The sequence below is a fragment of the Rhagoletis pomonella genome, unplaced genomic scaffold (genome assembly GCF_013731165.1).
Source record: "Rhagoletis pomonella isolate Grant_MI unplaced genomic scaffold, Rhpom_1.0 Rhpom_scaffold_00002, whole genome shotgun sequence".
Lineage (NCBI taxonomy): Eukaryota > Metazoa > Arthropoda > Insecta > Diptera > Tephritidae > Rhagoletis > Rhagoletis pomonella.
In genome coordinates this window covers 1,221,537-1,238,595 of record NW_023458556.1, presented here as the reverse complement: position 1 = coordinate 1,238,595, position 17,059 = coordinate 1,221,537, and the positions used below count along the sequence as shown (strand labels likewise).

Genomic DNA, 17,059 nt, shown 5'->3' with positions numbered 1-17,059 from the left:
ATTAGAATACATATTTTTTTGTATGTCTTGGAAATATGAAAAAGCATCTGTGAAGTGCAGAGCGAAAGCGTGTTCAAGCGAAACTGACTTTGAAGTGCTTTAAGCCAAATGCATTTTAAAGTAGTTGAAATCAAATGCAGAGTCGGATAATTGACTGATTCCTTGAACATCACCATGTTAAAGTAAACAGTTCGTTCCAAGGAAGACAATCAGATTTTCAATTAGTTGTGGTGGGTAAAAATCTGGTTGAACATCAATATTTAAACTAGTTACTTTCCGTACTGGGATGATAAAGGCTATGTGATACATATATACATACATATGTATATCTTGAACCTATGCATGTGTGTATGTTGGTATAATCTGGCATCCAATTTGTTGGTCCTGTTGCCGTATTTATTATCGTAGCAGGGACATATGAGTAAACATATTTGTAGTACATAAAAATATTCGGGGGTGTATGTAATGGGTATGGGTGTTTGCGTGAGGGTGAGCTCGCGAGCATCAATCATTGCTTATTTGAGATGTCATCAATCACGGAACGAACGCTCTCAGGCTGTGTGCATCGCCGGGATTGCGTTCTGGTGGCGACACATTCCACGCTATCGTCGCCACTATCGGCACATGCCACACCGCCGTCGACTCCCATTGGACAGAATTTGCAGGCGAATGAAAAAGGAAGGTACCGCAGCGAAGCAAATGAGTTCGGCTGTGAAATTAAGATTTAATCGCGCATTTGTTGTAATTCTTGTTTTCGCCTTGCGGTTGAATCGATGTTTTGGTATTTGAGATTTCATCGGTGATCGCAATAATTACTCGCGATAGGCGAAAGTGACGCAAGCTCGGCGTTGACTGACAGGCGACGAACGAGCAATCAACGCATTGACGGATGAGGCTGGCGGGGAAGCGGCAAGTGCCGGCTCATGTGCTTTTTATACATATGAATGTAAGCATGTATGTGTGGGTAATTGCACTTACATAGATATGCACATATAAGCGAGTGATAATAAGTACCGATTTCTGGTTGCCTGGCTGGGGTGCGGTGCATACGCTTAAGATTAGAGTGTGAAGCATCACTTGTTTATAAGTCGCGCAATGTAAATTACTCCGATGAATCCCGTTTTGCGTGCCATACGGGCATAGTCATTAGCACGCAATGTGGTTAGACTGTAAAAAGGATAGCATCAATACATAGACACGAAAGGATAACATCCACAACCCATCCCGTACGCACAGCAAAGCTTAGTGAATTCGAGCGTTAAATTTGTCGAGAACATTTTGCGTCTGCCATTTCCGTTCATATAAAACGGCTGCAAGTTGTTCGACAGCTGATATTTTTGACTTCGTTGGGTAGAGTTACTAAGGTCAACAGCGTAAAGGATTTATCCCATCAGTGGTTGCGTGTTTTTGCTGACAAGTAGATAAATGCAATTGAGGGACCGGCGACGGCCGGCAAAACTTTCACATCCATTCACAAGAGTTATAGCCCGAACACAATGAAAACGACGAGCTACGGACCACAGCTGTCAAATTATTTTAACACGTACTCTTATGTAGATAATTATTTTGGCGACGACCGGGCTACGCGACGGTTGTGGTTGTGGCCAGATTAGATCTATTTCTATTTTAATGGCGACAGATAAGGTTCTTCCTCTTCTTTTATGTCAGACTCATACAAATTCATGATGTCGCTGCCGCGTTCAAAGAAATCATGTCGCCATCGACAAAGCGTTTAGATAATGAAGATGACAAATTGGAAGCTGTGGTCCGTAGCTCGTCGTTTTCAAAGTGTTCAGAACTTTAGTTATTGAGGCCACTGTAGTCGTAGTCATCGTCTGCGATGAGAGCCGTAAGTTCTAAAATTCAACGAAAGGGTAATTGGCAATCGAAAAAGCGCAGGTGCTGAAATCAGTCCACATTCTCACGGGCATTTATTGCGCTCGTTGAATTTATGCACTGCAGCGCTAGCTCGCTGGGGTTTCGAGGGAGGTGGGGATGGGAGTACTCGCGATTTAATGCTGTGATGCTTTACAGAACGGTATCAACGGCTGATTAAGAAGTGGATGCGGTCGCTGTTTATTTTTGAAATGGAAACCTATTCTCACATTTAAGCGCGGTGATTATGAGATCAACAAGCGCTTGCGGAGTCACATAAGGAAATTGTGTAGGATAATTAGGGAATACATAGATAAATATGCACAAAACACTTAATTATATGATCATTGAAATGACTCCAAAATATTAAAAGTATGCTTGATATATGCCCCAAAAATGTATACATATCTATATTTCCAAATAAAATATTTTCGATTATCGCATAAAATGTTGTATATCCCTATATATATGTATTGAAAATGAACGCTCTAGGTCACAAGACATTGTTGGACAATTTTCCACGTGAAAGTGTTGCCTCACACAAAATATTTTGGCACGATTACCATAAACGGATTCAGAAGCCCTCACATCTTATACGGTTGACAAACGGGCTCGATTATTTGCATATACAGCCTTTATTTGTTTTGGCTCATGCATTTCCCTCTTTAAAATGCGCATAAGCAGCCGAACAAATGCGCGAAACTTTTGGGAATTAACCCGGATCCGGGGAATTTTCGATGACAACACTGGTAAAAGACGGCTAGCTGTTGTCTTTTGTACAAGTAAGCAAACTAAGCTGGCGAGTTTCGCGTCCGCGGTAGCCGAGTGGTGAGAGTTGCGGACTACAAGCCTGTAGCTGCCGGATTCAATCCTCGTTTGGAGCGATTGCGAATTTTTTTTTATATTTTTTATTTTGTTTGATTTACATATTTAATTTTACTTTATTTTATTTTAATTTCATTTATTTTATACCACTTTTTTTATTTTACTATTAGTTATTTTAAATTTTTAGACTTGAATTTTATTAAAAAGTCAACAACAACTAACTGAAAGCAACGTAAAAAAATATAGAACTTATAAAGAAAAAAATTATGTAAACGAAATAAATGAAAATTCTACTGGCCCACGACTTTGCGGCTCATTTATCCGCATTACTGCCGTCTGCATTGGTAAAATTATTATTCACATATGTGTGCCAGATTATATGCAGAAGCTCTGCCGTCTGTCCCGGCTTTTACCGTCAATGTCACGCAATGTTAGATGTAATGCACACTTCAATAGAAAAAGAATCGGAAGCGGAATCAAATGCCGTTACTTGTCATCAGTGAGGCATCGATGCGGAACTACATACATACATATGTACATCCTTTGGATTGTGACTGATTGTAAATGTAGTACATACATAGAAACTTTGAGCTTACATTTTGCTTTACTTGGCATTTGATAAGAGCATCTCAGGATGTTACATGCCGGGAAGCTTTTCAGGCAAGGAGCTTTTTCGATAAGCTTTCGCAATCCTTTTTGGTCGTCTACCAGAAGATGGCACGCTCTTCGGTAAGAATTCGAAAAATGGGGAATTGGGAGAAATTTCCTTCCCCTGTTTTACAAATATAGAGACGATGTTTGGGGAAGTTTTTTCAACCTCAAAATTGTAAAGGAGCCTTTAACGGTTAATTTGCTTACTGCAGTGATGCAAATTATATATTCTTATTGGTTTTTGATTTGTTCTAGTTTGTTACATAAAACTATTTTTGTTTGTTTAATTTTATCACTTTTGCGCTCTGATAGCAGATAAGGCGAAAAATTCCGGTTGCATTATTGCATGCGCTTACTTGTTATGTTCATTCATTGCTCATTGCAAAATCAGTAGCTTGTCATCTTGTTGTGTGTTTGTTTTGCTTGTAACTTCTAATGAAGCGCGTATTCAGATGGAAGCGATAATTCTAATTCCAGGGCAATTAAATTGTTCATAGTAGGTACTATATGCAAGCAAACGCATGCGATGTAAATCCTATAAAAGACCCAAACACTTGTCTCACTATCCACAGTGTTGGTTAGAAAATGCTAGGAAAATTTCTGGAGCGCTTTTCATACTTCGTAGCATTCTCCGTGTTCGTTGCCGCCGTTGAGGTTCCTCTGCCTTTGTCCGTTCCATGGATTTCTCTATTTTATTCTCTATTTTAGGCTGTCAATTACGATTTCGTCGTGGAGAATGAGGAGGTTTTCACGCCTTGCGAGGACTATCCGGAAAATTACATAGACACATTCTTCGACATTTCGGACCTAACATTCGAGAGACAAGGTGATCTTGTGAAGGTAACCGGAGATCTGAAGTTGACGCACCAATTCAATGGTGACGTGCCCATTCAGGTAATTTCTACGGCAGCTCAATCGATGTGTTCCTAATGAGCTTTGTTACTCTACAGCTCGACGCTCAGGTGTACAAGAAGGCTCGCGGCGAGTGGGTAGACACGATCTATAACATCCGTCGGTCGAATTTCTGTCCGGCGTTGTACAATGAAAACGAATTATGGTACACGATCTCCAACGTGGTTCCAGCGGAAGATCGCGGCTGTCCACCGAAGCAGGGCGTAAGTTGCTGTAATGGGTCAATCAAAATGATGCCTATTTTTAATATTTCTTTTGCACAGCTAACCATATCGTTTAACTCGCTATTCGGTTTGTCGTACGACCTGCAGGATCGCAGCGCCGATGGCGAATATAAGTTGCAGGTTAAATTAGGACAAGGAAAGGACATTATGTGCTTCGAAATTGAAGCAAGTGTCTACAAAAGTGATTGAAGAGGTCCAAAGAGTGTTGAATAAACAAACAAATGTGTTGGTGATCACCTGAAAACAATTTATTTCACTGTTAAACGAAGCTGGTGTCCGTTTGCAATAAAATCGCACAATGAAAATTTTAAAGGAGGCAGAAATGTGCAGTTCACTACAGTGGAAGCAACAGAATTTTGAATTTCGTCACTCCTCCTAGCTAACTTTTCCGACTGCAAGTGCACGAGCACTTGGGTTTGGCACATCGGTGAACTTCTCCTCTGGCCGCTCTATTGCTGTTAGTTCTTTCCCTATTGGACAAAGGCCAAACGTTGCGGCGTTTATTGTGGCCGGCGCTGTGTGTGGTCGAATGCGTTTTGTTCGAAAGTGGCCAAACGAACGGTACCACACCTGTGAAAAGAAACCCCTTTTTATATAGGAAAAATATTGAAAGACCAAATTTACCTTTCTGCGTGCTGTATTTTTGAAGTGATATTGAAAGTGGCGATACCGACTCTGCTTGATTCGTCCTTCGGAGACCAGCTGGTTCACTTTGTCCTGCCAAGCCTGCATCGAATGGACAATATTAATTCACTGTCTTCAAATGATTTCATTACACTGATTCGGTTACCTTCGTATTGGCGTCGATTTTAATTCTCGCTTGCAGCCGGTCCATATTATCTATGAGATACTTAATAAGCCACGCCACTCCATCCCACACACTGGTCAGCTCGATGCTCTTGCCGACGTAGCATACGTGCGCACTGCTGTGGTAATACTTGGCGAGAGCTTCCAGCAGGAAAGCGTTCTCAATGTCATACAGCTGCACGCCTTCGTCCGCCAAATCGGCTTTGGTGCCCACGAGCAGGACTGGCTTGCCACGCACGTACGGATGCATCAGAGTGTTTCGAAAGCAGTCGAAGGATTTCTGAAGCTCTTCAAAGGAGGCCGACATGTCGAAACAGTAGATGAGTCCCATCGTTGTAAGGAAGTAATGATGCCATATTTTTTGCATTTCCACATTACCACCCACCTCTGTGAGGGACAAGTGTCGGTCGGGGAGTTGCATTCGAAAGTACTGCACTCCGTTTGTCGGCTCGTAGTCTTGGCGTTGTTGGCGGCTCAGCAAGTGACCAAGTTCGGATTTGCCGCTGCCCATCAGACCCAGTAGCAAAACTTTCAGATGTTTTTCGGGAACTGCACCGACGCTATTTCTATGGTGCAAAAGATTAAAATATATAAAGAACATGCAATTAGTATTGTTCGGAGTGGAGCGCGGACTGTAAGAGCCACACGACGAACCTTTTTCTTCTTTGGCAGCAACCACAGATTTTTCGAAGTGCTGAACCCATTAAATTGGGGGAATCGATGCAAATGTGCCTCTCACTCCACTGTGACCATTGCATTTATTTGTTAATTCTAAAGTGCAAGAGTATTCAATGGTTTGTGAAATGTTTTCTGCAGTTGTTGACTCAAAGCTTACTGAGAATGTTGTTTATGTGCCGCCAGTGGGAATGCAAATATTTATTGGTGGTTGCTAGGCGACGGTTATGAGTGTACATACATATGTGCCCAAACACAGCGTTGCATGTGGCAAGTAAAGGGGTTGCTGGAATAGGTAGGCTTCCACTGGCTATGACAGCACTGACAAGTGTTTATCCAAATAGTTTTATATGCGGGTCACACACTTTCTTCGAATTGCTTTAGAAAGAGTGTAGTTAAATGTAAAATAAATTAGGCAAGGTATGTACTATGTATGTATTTATGTATAAACATTTTGTTCCATTAATATAGTTTTTTTTATTCATCAGAGATGAATTCAAAACGAAATACTGTCATACAGGTGCATGTGTCTCAAATTCTATGACGTTGAAGAACATGTAAGCCATAGGTACAAATATAGATACACACACAAACATACATATGCACTTACCCTGCAGGGAAACTCTGAACAAGGACACCAAAATTTCTAGTTCGGTACTAGATTTTTATCGCTTCAAGCGAACCAGCCAGATAGTAACTAAATCCCTACCAGTTCAAAAGCAACGGAGTGTGGTACTTAAAAAATATATATATTTTACTTTTTAAAATTACATATCGCTAGCTAAGAGTGAAAAGATGCTGCTAAGTCCACTTTTTCCATAAAAAAAATATATTTTTATGCAGGAATCAAGAACATATATATTTTTCTAAGGTGACGAATTTAAGACTGGTTCGGAGCTATAGAAAAGGGATGCAGACGGGGTTTCTTCATTTTAAATGGATATTTGTTTCGCGGGTTTTTGTTCAAGTAAGATTTCATGCTGCACTGCACAGATGCTGTTTCAAAATTTGGTAATGCACAACAAAGTTTTTTTTTTTAGAATTTTAACACCCTGTGACCTTCTGGAATCTAACCAATAACAGCAAGCACCTTTGGACAATAAATTTGATCTCAAATTGAAAACACATTTGTTTGAAAATAATTTAAAATCGCTACCATGGGAAAACCAAAAACACATTGTTTGAAAAAATCATGTAACTTTTTTCGTCTTTTCGTCGATTTTAGAACTCGTTCGGAACTACATATTGAAAAAGGGATGCTGCGGGGGGAAATTGACATCAAAGTGTTAAATTCGCCAGTTGCTATCGTGGTAATGAGAACTACCGCGCACTAGTCATGGTTATAATTTCTCCAGTACCAAACCAGTACGGCACTAGTGCGTTTACCCGCAGCGTATTTAGGTATGTTTGTGTACAAAATTTCGTAAAAGTGGCGCTCACTTCCGGGTTGTCACCTTGTAGGATTATCACTTCGCCTGTCACGTGGTTCGGTTTGAGTATTTTCGTTTTTATGTTGTTGTGGAGTGGTTCTGCATTTCACTTGTAAGCTAAATCTCTTGTCTATTGGATTCGGGTACAATTTGTTGAGCAAAGTGTAAATGCTTGTTCTGTTCACTTGTCCAACCACAAAGCAATGCACGGACCGATACGGATGTTTATGTTCACACTTAAAAATCGCAAAGTGGTATGTAAATATGTGGACACTAAGTACATATCGCCGGCATTAATGCAAAATGCCCTAAATAGGCAATTTCAAATGTTATTGAAGAACAAAAAAAAATTGAAGTGAACAGAATAATCCTGTTCAGCGCTGATCTAAAGATTCCAATAAAACTTGCACTAAGTATTTTAGAAAGTGCAATTTCTTGAATTTTGGTATAGGGGCTGTTTGGCACCAAAATAACGGCATAATAAAAAAATCATTTACGGAAAATGTCACATTCGACCTTTGGTATAGGTAATGACGAAATACAGATGACGCTGTGCTTGCGTTTGAGTAATTTTGCCTCTGACCTACAATGTCGGCGACAAATTGATTCCACTCTTGTTGTTTGAATTGAAATGTGGTTTTGTACTATTGGCTCTAACCAAACAAGTACATATATATGTATGTAGATACAGTTTAAAGCTCGGAACACTTTGACGACAGCAAGCGCCAAGCAGCATCTGTCAAATTTTAAATACACCCGTTTTTACGGACACAATTATTTTGACGACAGCACGACATCTTGGCTGCAGGACTGCAATTGTCGACGTCGCCAAATTAAATCTACATATTTCTAATTTTGCCGGCGACAATGAGTAGATGTAGTGCTGCAAAATTAAATTGTCGCAAAATTAATCACATATTCTTGATTGTTCATGTTTTTCTTATTTACTTAAATAAAAATACACAATTTGTGAAATAAATATACCAAAATGTCAAACTTTAAAATCAGCTGTTTGCTATGTCGCTGAGGTCTTCAAAATGTTTAAGAAGCTGGCTTCAAGGCGACATTTGTCGACAAAATGATGTCGCTGTCGTTACGTCGTGAAGTTGCAGTCGTCAAAGTGTTCCGAGCTTTAATGCGTTCGCAAGATAGTTAAGGCTCAGTTATGCATTCTTGGCATCGCATGAGAGTTGTCACATAAGGAATCTGTCAAAAGAGCTTTGCGTGTAAGCGGTTACCCAACGCACAGCATTACACATCGTCGCTACCATGTGAAACCTTCGAATGTGAAAATCTGCACTTTTCAGGAGGGCAAAGAAACTGTTGTAAAAATGCTGTTGTCATTAGGAAAAATTGCAGGATTCGATCCTTTGTTAAGGTCAGTATCCTCTGCTTCTAAGAAGACTAGAAATTCGAAGTTTCGCCAACTTACGTATCATTCTAAACGCACGCGCAAGGTATCGTAAATGAAAAACCATTTTTGCACATTCGATAGTTTGACATGGTAGCGACGTTATGTAGAGGTCTGTTGGTTTTGGATTTTAAATAAAAGTTACATTCAATGTAGTGCAGTGCAAAGTATGCACAACTGAGCTATTACATTTTCATAGTTTTTGGTAAATATTTAACGTGGACATGTCAAATTCTAGCGAGGCGAAATATTTACTTGTGAAACCAGGAAAAAAACGTCAACAATCGTCCTATTTAGACAATCTCCAAGCAAGAAAAATGCAATCAGTTGTTCGAGTTAATATCACCACTTGATATGAATTTGCATTGGTTTAAGTTTTTGACAAAGGAAAATGGAACGATGTTTTGTTATTTGTCAGACTACATGGTGGCTAACCCAACCCAGTCACGATTCCTATCCAGAAGCGAACGGAGAAGAGGCCAAGTTGCAGATAAGGAAGCCATCTGTATATACACTGGTGGGTCCAAGATAGACTGCGCTGTAGGGGTAGGAATCTATTTTAAATAGCTACGACACATAATAATAATAATATTTTTAACCGACTTCCAAAAAGGAGGAGGAATATTTTATATTTTTTATTTTTATGTATGTTACCGCATAACTTTGGACCACGTCAACCGATTTCGATAATTCTTTTTGCAACGGAAAGGCAGTGTCTCAGAGGTGGTGCCATACTAATTTGGTTTAGATCCGATCATTGAATCATGAAATATATAGATAATATATATATTTTTTTTAAGTCGGTTTTTTTTGCTAAAAATTACTTGTATCGAGCGCTTTTCTTTCGGAGTGGTATTGCGTACCTCCAACCACTCAGCCACTGCGGCCGCCTTGGAAAAATTGAGCAATTAAACTAAAACTAAAAGCGCGGACGTAAAAACGGAGAACGTGCCAGCTGCCACGATCTATCTGATGCAGCGATGAGCAGGAGAGCTTTTAATCTGCACGCGACTATATGAAATGTATAAAAAGCTTAAAAGACAAAAGTTTTTCTAAGACAATTGCCAATTATGGAAACTGTTTTTAAAGCTCTTTTCTCTTATTCGAAAGACTAATTGAAAGATCTCCTAACTAGAAGGTCTTAGTGCTATTCTATTTGTCTTTTAGGAATAAGTTTTCCAAAGTTAAGTATATGTATGTATGTCGTTGTATGTAAATATATGTTTTTTTAAACAATGAAAACTAAAATTAAAAGAAAATTAAATTAAATAATAAAAAAAAGAAACAAGATAGGTTTCTAAAAATTAAAAGAAATTATAAAAATATGTTTCCTTTTAAAACAATAACATCTAAAAATTAAATTAAAAAAGAAGAAAAATCAAATTTAAAAGATTCCGTGGTGCTCGGATTCGAACCTTAGAAATCTCAATGGCAAACCAGTGTTTTGCTCACTATGCCATTGCGCCGGTTGAAGCAGCGCGAGCTTACCAAAATAAACAGAATCTTTCAAACTGTCTTGTCTACTGTCTCTCAATAGTCTAACAAAAGACTTGCAACTATTTTGGCCAGAATTGCCTTCATTATCGGTAATTGGCCGTTAGGAAACGATGCTTCTAGAATAGGACTTCTCCACAGCTGCTGCGTGAATGACAGCATTTAATTTGCTGTTAAGGGGTTCGAGGAGTTTAATGAATCAGCTGGCGGACCTAACTAGGGCCACAATAAGCGATATGCTAAAATTTTTAAGTGGTTGCCAATGGTTCGACTGAAATGCATTTGACAAGAAGGCCACGACAGCATAAAATATCACCGCGCCCTCAAGAAGTGCAACAAATGTGTACATCTCAAATATGGTTGTGTTTACATTTATTGTGTGTTTTTTTTCGAAATCTTCAATCAGCTCCTTGCGCTACTAATTTGTGATTAGTAGGATTCGGAATCTCATGCAGATGCATGTTTTTATTTGTCATCTTTAAATGGAAATGGTTAAGTTATCATTGGAAATAATGAAATTTCCTTGAAAATGGCGGTTAGTGAATATTTTGGCATATTTTGCATATTTTTTGGACATATTTTAGTATATTTTAAAATAAATGCATGTGGTTTTTACATATTTTTGGATTTTCTTGATTTACAGTTATTTAAATTTAGTGCGAAGCCTATTGACAAAAAATTTCCCTTAACAAAAAAATGTCTCTTGACGAAAAAATTGCCGCTGAGGCACCCTCTTCTACCTCTGATAGATCTAAACAAGTGGAAGACTGTAGGAGAGAGTTGGCCGATATCTCTGATCAATACGAAATTATCCTACTATGGGTCCTGGGACATAGGGACATTTACGGAAACGAGACAGCAGACGAACTAGCAAGGTGCGCATCCGCACTGAATGTGTCCCATGCGGTGGACACGAGCGCCTCGCTGAGAAGATAAAAGCGACAATTAGCGATTATCGAAATGCATCACTCAAAGGCCAAGCAGAGCTGGAACCGTACAGGATCATCCGGCAGTTCTGGGTGTCCTACGACTCTCTTAAACCAGAGCTCCCTTGGGAATAAGCGAAGAAGATACCTACAAGCTTACTGCAGTATGCACAGGGCACTGGCCTGTTCGGCTACATGCCGAAACGATTGGATTGCCCTTCAAAAGGTTCTGTCGTAGTTGCGATGACCCTGGCTCAAAGGAGGCAGTCGAAATTTCCCTGTGTATTTTAGAGTGCAGCTAGGAAAATAATTTAATTTTATATTTTACTTGCTTATAGCGCATATTTTTGAATTTTGAGTGCATGAGATTCCCAGCCCTACGTTTCGCCGTGCATAAGTTGTTGTAAGTAAAATTCAGATTTGATAAGATAAAACTTCAAGATATATCCGATTAAGCATCGTTGCCCAGTTCTTATGCACACAAGTTGCAAGCGTTTGACTGCCGCTGAACTTTAGGAGTGTAACGAAAGCTGCTTGTCATAACCGGTTGCTGTTTTGTTGCGTGCGCTTCTCAATCAGCGATGGATGTATTTGGGGTAGTGTTTCCGAACTGGTTACAAACGACCAGCCATAAGCTGAGAACTTGGCAGTCAGAGTGGCTACATGCGGTCGTGAACAGGTTGAACGAACTGACGGCTTCCAAGCGAACTCGTAGCGCATAAATCAATAAAAGGAGGCTCAGCTTGCTCATCGCCGGTTTAAAGTCTTCGTCCAAGTAGGCGGTGCCGGAGTAGCGGAGCGGAATCCGCTGTGTATGAGTGCCAATTGCGAGCTGCCAATTCTGCGGTGCGTTAATGGTTCATTTTATGTCGCGTTCGCTTAGCGGATCTGTTGGAATTGTACGACGTGTTTGCGTGATTGCCAGCACAGCTTGCCTCATGACGTGTGCCCAGTCCCGCACCGCAGCCACACCGCTCGTAATGACAACATTTTTCTGGCTGCTTGCGCTGTTGTATGTTTTGTCAGCGCTAACTTGCGTCGTTTGAGGCATGCCACACATAAGTGAGCATATGCCCAGCTACTTGCCGCTTGCGGAATGAACAGCCTGTGACATGCGGCAAAGGCTTAATTGCCTTGTGAGTTTTTTGCCACACACTCTTATGACATGTAAGATGTTTTGCAAATATTTTCGCTTTGATCCCTCGCAGCAGGGCATCGCAAATATTTGCAATAACTTGCTGTCGCTTCTGCTGCCTCCGAAGCGCGTTTATTTTTGTCACAAGCGACATGAACTCACCGGAAAATCCTGTCAATTGAGTGCATCTGTAATTTAGTGTTGCACTGGCGCTGCCACTGCCTTTTGCATTCGTACATGCGACATGCCGCATGCCGCATGCCGCGTGCCACATGCCACAGGCCATATGTGTCCAAGTGCACAGCTTTTGGCTATCTTCCAGCTTTGCGTGGCTAGATACTGCGTAGATTAGGCAGCTTGGACGGACAAGTGCGTTCGCATATCTTTTATTGGTTGTGCGACTCTTTCTCCAAAGCCAAATGGCTGTTGATCAAATAGAATATTTTGAATTATACGATGTGACAAAACGGTGTGCGAACGCTTTTAAAATTTTAAAATGAATTAGTCGTTTGGAAAAAAATGTTGCTGAAAAAAGGCCTTTCTAAGCTGCCTTTTCTGCTTCCAAATAAACGTGAGGTTCAGAGTTGCACGGTTGATTTTTAATTTTCGCTTGTGAAAATAAAATTATTTTCCATAAGTGCGTTTCTATGAAGTTAATTACAGACTTACAGTGAAAGTGAATAATTAGTTTTGTTAAGTTCTGTAAATGAACTTGGGATGGAGTAGTATATTTTCTGTTTCATTTTCATATAAAGAACGCCACATTTTCTCGGATTTTAGGGCGACGCAAAGCAAGAGTTCCCATATAATTAAAAGGGCAATACTTGTTTTAAGGAAAGAAAATGATATTAGGCCCGCTTGTATGTGTAAAAGTCCTTGTGCGTCTATTCTGTAAGATTTCAGAAATCGAATTTTCAAAAATAACGGTTACTACTATGCTCGTACGTGCAGAAAAAAAACTGTCAAAAGTTATAACTACAACTGCAAATATATATATATAAGTAGGTATCTATATATCCAGCATTTATTTAATAACAAAATTAAAAATTCTTAAAAATTTAGTTACACAAATGCTATAACCAACCCACTGTATATACATACATACATCCATATGCATCTGCTGTAGGAAATTTCTAATCGGTTTTATTTTAACGCTGCATTTAATTCATTCATCGAGCAATCTCGCGCCAAAAATAAACCGCTTTGCAGAAACAGATACAGCTAGTGTGCGAAGTTTGCAACACTTGCAATACACTTCACAAGTGCTTTCTAGCGTGTATATCGGCGAGTTCATTCATTCATTGGCGATAGTTGGAGAAAGTGGAAGAGCGGACAGACGTTCGGTATCTAAATTTACACTTGGATTAGTGGGACTGTTGGGTGCTGCATTCGGAGCATTACTGCATTTACATACATATGTACAGTGTACTCTCTCAGTGTACAGTTTTACCAAATTAGATTTGAGCAAATAAATAAAAATATACCTTACGAGTTTTTCAAAAGTTAATTTTGAGCAAAAATATTCCAGCTGGTCGTAGCATTAAAAAAGGGCCAAGTCTTGTTGTGTGATCACTTCATATAAAATTACGATGCGGTTTGCGAATAAAAAAATTATTTATTTGTCTAAAAGTTTTCACTGTGAAATTTGTTTTTCACAAAGTTTGCGGTTATGAAAAAGATAAGTTGGGCATTTTGCTTAGAATAATAATGAATAATTTTATCTTTATTGAGAATAGTTTGTCAAGTAATTACCAGCTGGATGTTTAAGAAAGATGTTTTAATATTTGAAAATCGCTTAAATTGGTTAATTGGTGAAATGATCAAGTGGACAACAAAAATTTTCTCCAAGTTTGAATTTTTTATTTTCACTGCACCATTTAATTGAACGTGAATTGGCCCCCAGTAGCCCAGCAAACGTCCGAAAAATATTTTCCAAAATCAATTTAATAAAACCAAAATAAGAAATAAGTTAGAAATTCCAGCACTCTGTGGTATTTTAAAATCCAAATATGGAAGAAAATGCTCCATACCGTTAGCATATATATATATATATATATATATATAAATTGGCACTTTGTTATACTAAATTGAATAGGCTCAAAACTACACATTTAAATTTTTTGTAAAAAATTGGATTAAAAGCTCTTGATACAAATTTGCTGGTTTTTCCTTCTATGATTAGCTATTTTAAATGAACGAAAATATTTATCAGAAAAAGCATTTTGAATATCAATGAAAAAATCAATGCAAAATACTTTTGCGAGTCACTGTACATATACCTTCGACAAAAACGTTTCTTTGGAAGAGATTAAGCTGCCGAACTCTGTCTTGAAACCCAAAAACCGCTTAGAGCAGACCACAAAGAGCGAAGTAGTCTTCTGTATACTTAATTGTTCTGAGGTTATAAATAAATGGTTCGAGCAGCATCTAAAAGAGAAATCGGTTCTTTCGCGCCTCGGCGGGCAATGGTAAACCTCCGAGTGTATTTCCGCTATGAAAAAAGCCCCTTATAAAATTTGCGTTTCGAAAGCGGTGTAGAACTGTAGGTCCCTCCATTTGTTTTCTATATCAAGACGAATATCAAAAATTTGGTGAGGAAGCTCTGCCAAACACTTAGCAATAAAGTAAGCGCCAAAATATTATTACTATTATAGGATGTGCGTACCAAGCGATGGAAGCAAACGATTATTGGGAAATTTGTAGGCGCGATTCCTGCGAAAAGCAGCCGGAAATCTCTTTTGCAAATATGGTACAGCGAAGCCATCCAACGACCTGCAGGTCTTGCAAGAACTAATTTGGCTTTCGAGAAAACCGCCCTACTATAGACAGCACATTCTGTTGAAAGAATGGCAGCGAATACGATTATAGCTTCGTTTTCAAATTCCACCTCAACTCAGTAAAGGCTCAGATAATACTCGACTCAACTTCACACAAAGATTGGAATATTTTAACCCAAGGTTTCAGACGAAGTTCATAAAGGATAATCAAAAAAGCGAATTAAATTGGGTTTCGCTAAATGCGCACACTTCCTTTATTCTCGCAGATTTTGCCGAAGCCCAACGTCCGGTTGGACTTTAGAATTAGCACATAGATTAAGTTATAAGGAATACTTTCCCCCAGCCCCTTTGAGTCCATTATGAGCGGAATTTACTGTGTCTTTGTACATACATACACATATTTAGTTACCCAAACGTTGAAAGGTACCAAGTCCTGTTTTTCAAATTGTTAAGGTGAGACGAAACATCGATGCAGCTTCGCATTATCTGTCATTCTGCATCAAAAACTAAATTTTGAAAAAAGGGGACTTGACACCTTTTCACCTTCAGGCAATGATATGGTATACAAATATCTATGTACGTACATATGTATGTATGTTCCTTTCATCAAGGCATAATCATTGTTCGTTTTTTGTGTGCTCGCCGGGTGTAAGAGTGAAAGTGGTTGGTAACGCAGGCAGCACCGGAAGGCCGCAAATTCCACGGCAGCGCAACTTAATGAGTATCAACTGTGGCAGCTGTCAGTCGTGCGGGGTCGTGCAAGAACAAGTGCAACGCACATACATATGCACATACATAAATAATGCAATACATTCTACTGCATCAACCACATTGCACACGCCAACCACAACAACAACAACAACAACTCTAATAACGATTGCGATCTGCGTGCGTGATTTTTTTCAGTTCGATACATTCAACGGGCAAATCCATGAAATGCTGTTGCATATATTTACATAAAAATAAATATATGTTTGTATGGGTGTAATACGACTATTAAGCAGTTTGAGATGTTGTTGTGCCATCAATCTTGTGGCGTCTCTGCAGGAAACGGGGCTAGTTTATAGCTAACTTATAACTACCCAGCAGCCAACTAGTTGTACCCTTTTACTACTGGCCGTAACTAACTACTTTTGAAGGGCGATGTCCGCAAAAAAGTGAGAACTGGTTTCCTCTGCATTAGACGTCAGGCAACTTGTAGCTAACTACTTTTTCACATAAAATATAGATACAAAAAAATTCTTTAACTTTTTTATTTACTTCATTTAACATTACATATTAACTTATTTGTTGCAGGTTCTTTTGTAGGTGATCCCAAAATTAAATTCCAGCAGACATAACATCAACATGATAACAGAAAATTTCGAACTTTGTTTTCTTTGTCCTGAATTCAAAAAAAACATCTGCGAAGTGCAGCAAATAAGTAAGAGAATTTTTAAATAGAAACTTGTTTAGAGAAAGCAAACTACCGGTGATGTCTGCATGACTCCTGCATGACTTTAAAACTAACTTAAAATTTGAATGACTCAGTGAGAGGGGAGACCAGTATGTTTGCATGTATGTATTTATAAAAAAATATATATTTATTGGTTCAAAAATGGTGGGTAGGCACCGTGGCCAATGGTAAGGTTCGTTTATCACCTCTGGATGGTTGTAAGCCATGCAGAGTCCGCAAAATGCTCCAGAAGCAGTGTCCGGAGGATGCATCAGAATAGACCGAGCATACTTTGAAGTGCCATCTAATTAAAACTGAAGAAAGTTCAATTACATGGCAGTTGAGAAGTGCATGTACAAAAATTTCATAAATTGCATAAAGGAAATTTTTGCATTTAGGCACCTGGTGTTAGCAGACGCGCCTAAAGTTAGTTTTGTCATGGCTAATTAAAAGTTAGTTATTTATCGAAAGCCCGCAAAAAA

General features: G+C 39.1%; 3 protein-coding genes across 3 annotated transcripts in view; 2 read left to right on the top strand and 1 right to left on the bottom strand.

Moving 5' to 3' along the window:
- The first annotated feature begins 3,924 nt into the window (after nucleotides 1-3,924).
- Nucleotides 3,925-4,799, top strand: LOC118734531. The gene is made up of 4 exons (XM_036464250.1): nucleotides 3,925-4,005; nucleotides 4,060-4,245; nucleotides 4,302-4,466; nucleotides 4,527-4,799. Exons 1-4 carry the CDS (start codon nucleotides 3,937-3,939, stop codon nucleotides 4,674-4,676), a joined length of 570 nt encoding a protein of 189 aa, XP_036320143.1. The 5' UTR covers nucleotides 3,925-3,936; the 3' UTR covers nucleotides 4,677-4,799.
- Nucleotides 4,800-5,259: 460 nt separating this feature from the next.
- LOC118734387 (GTP-binding protein CIN4-like) lies at nucleotides 5,260-6,287 on the bottom strand. Its single transcript, XM_036464111.1, has 2 exons — nucleotides 5,949-6,287; nucleotides 5,260-5,860 (listed from the first exon to the last, which is right to left on the bottom strand). The coding sequence occupies exons 1-2, from the start codon at nucleotides 6,050-6,052 to the stop codon at nucleotides 5,260-5,262; spliced, it is 705 nt and encodes a 234-aa protein (XP_036320004.1). The 5' UTR covers nucleotides 6,053-6,287.
- Nucleotides 6,288-6,493: 206 nt separating this feature from the next.
- Nucleotides 6,494-17,059, top strand: part of LOC118734386 (nascent polypeptide-associated complex subunit alpha, muscle-specific form-like) — a 79,348-nt gene continuing 68,782 nt past the window's right edge. The window contains exon 1 of the mRNA XM_036464110.1: nucleotides 6,494-6,526. Coding sequence (XP_036320003.1) covers nucleotides 6,494-6,526 — 33 coding nt within the window. The remainder of the gene's footprint in view (nucleotides 6,527-17,059) is intronic.

Coding starts and splice junctions, on each gene's coding strand:
- LOC118734387 (XM_036464111.1), bottom strand. CDS start 6,052: ATGCAATGGTCACAGTGGAGTGAGAGGCACATTTGCATCGATTCCCCC. Junction 5,861..5,948: donor TGCTGCCAAAGAAGAAAAAG/GTTCGTCGTGTG, acceptor TTTGCACCATAG/AAATAGCGTCGGTGCAGTTC.
- LOC118734531 (XM_036464250.1), top strand. CDS start 3,937: ATGCTAGGAAAATTTCTGGAGCGCTTTTCATACTTCGTAGCATTCTCC. Junction 4,006..4,059: donor TGTTCGTTGCCGCCGTTGAG/GTTCCTCTGCCT, acceptor TCTCTATTTTAG/GCTGTCAATTACGATTTCGT. Junction 4,246..4,301: donor ATGGTGACGTGCCCATTCAG/GTAATTTCTACG, acceptor GTTACTCTACAG/CTCGACGCTCAGGTGTACAA.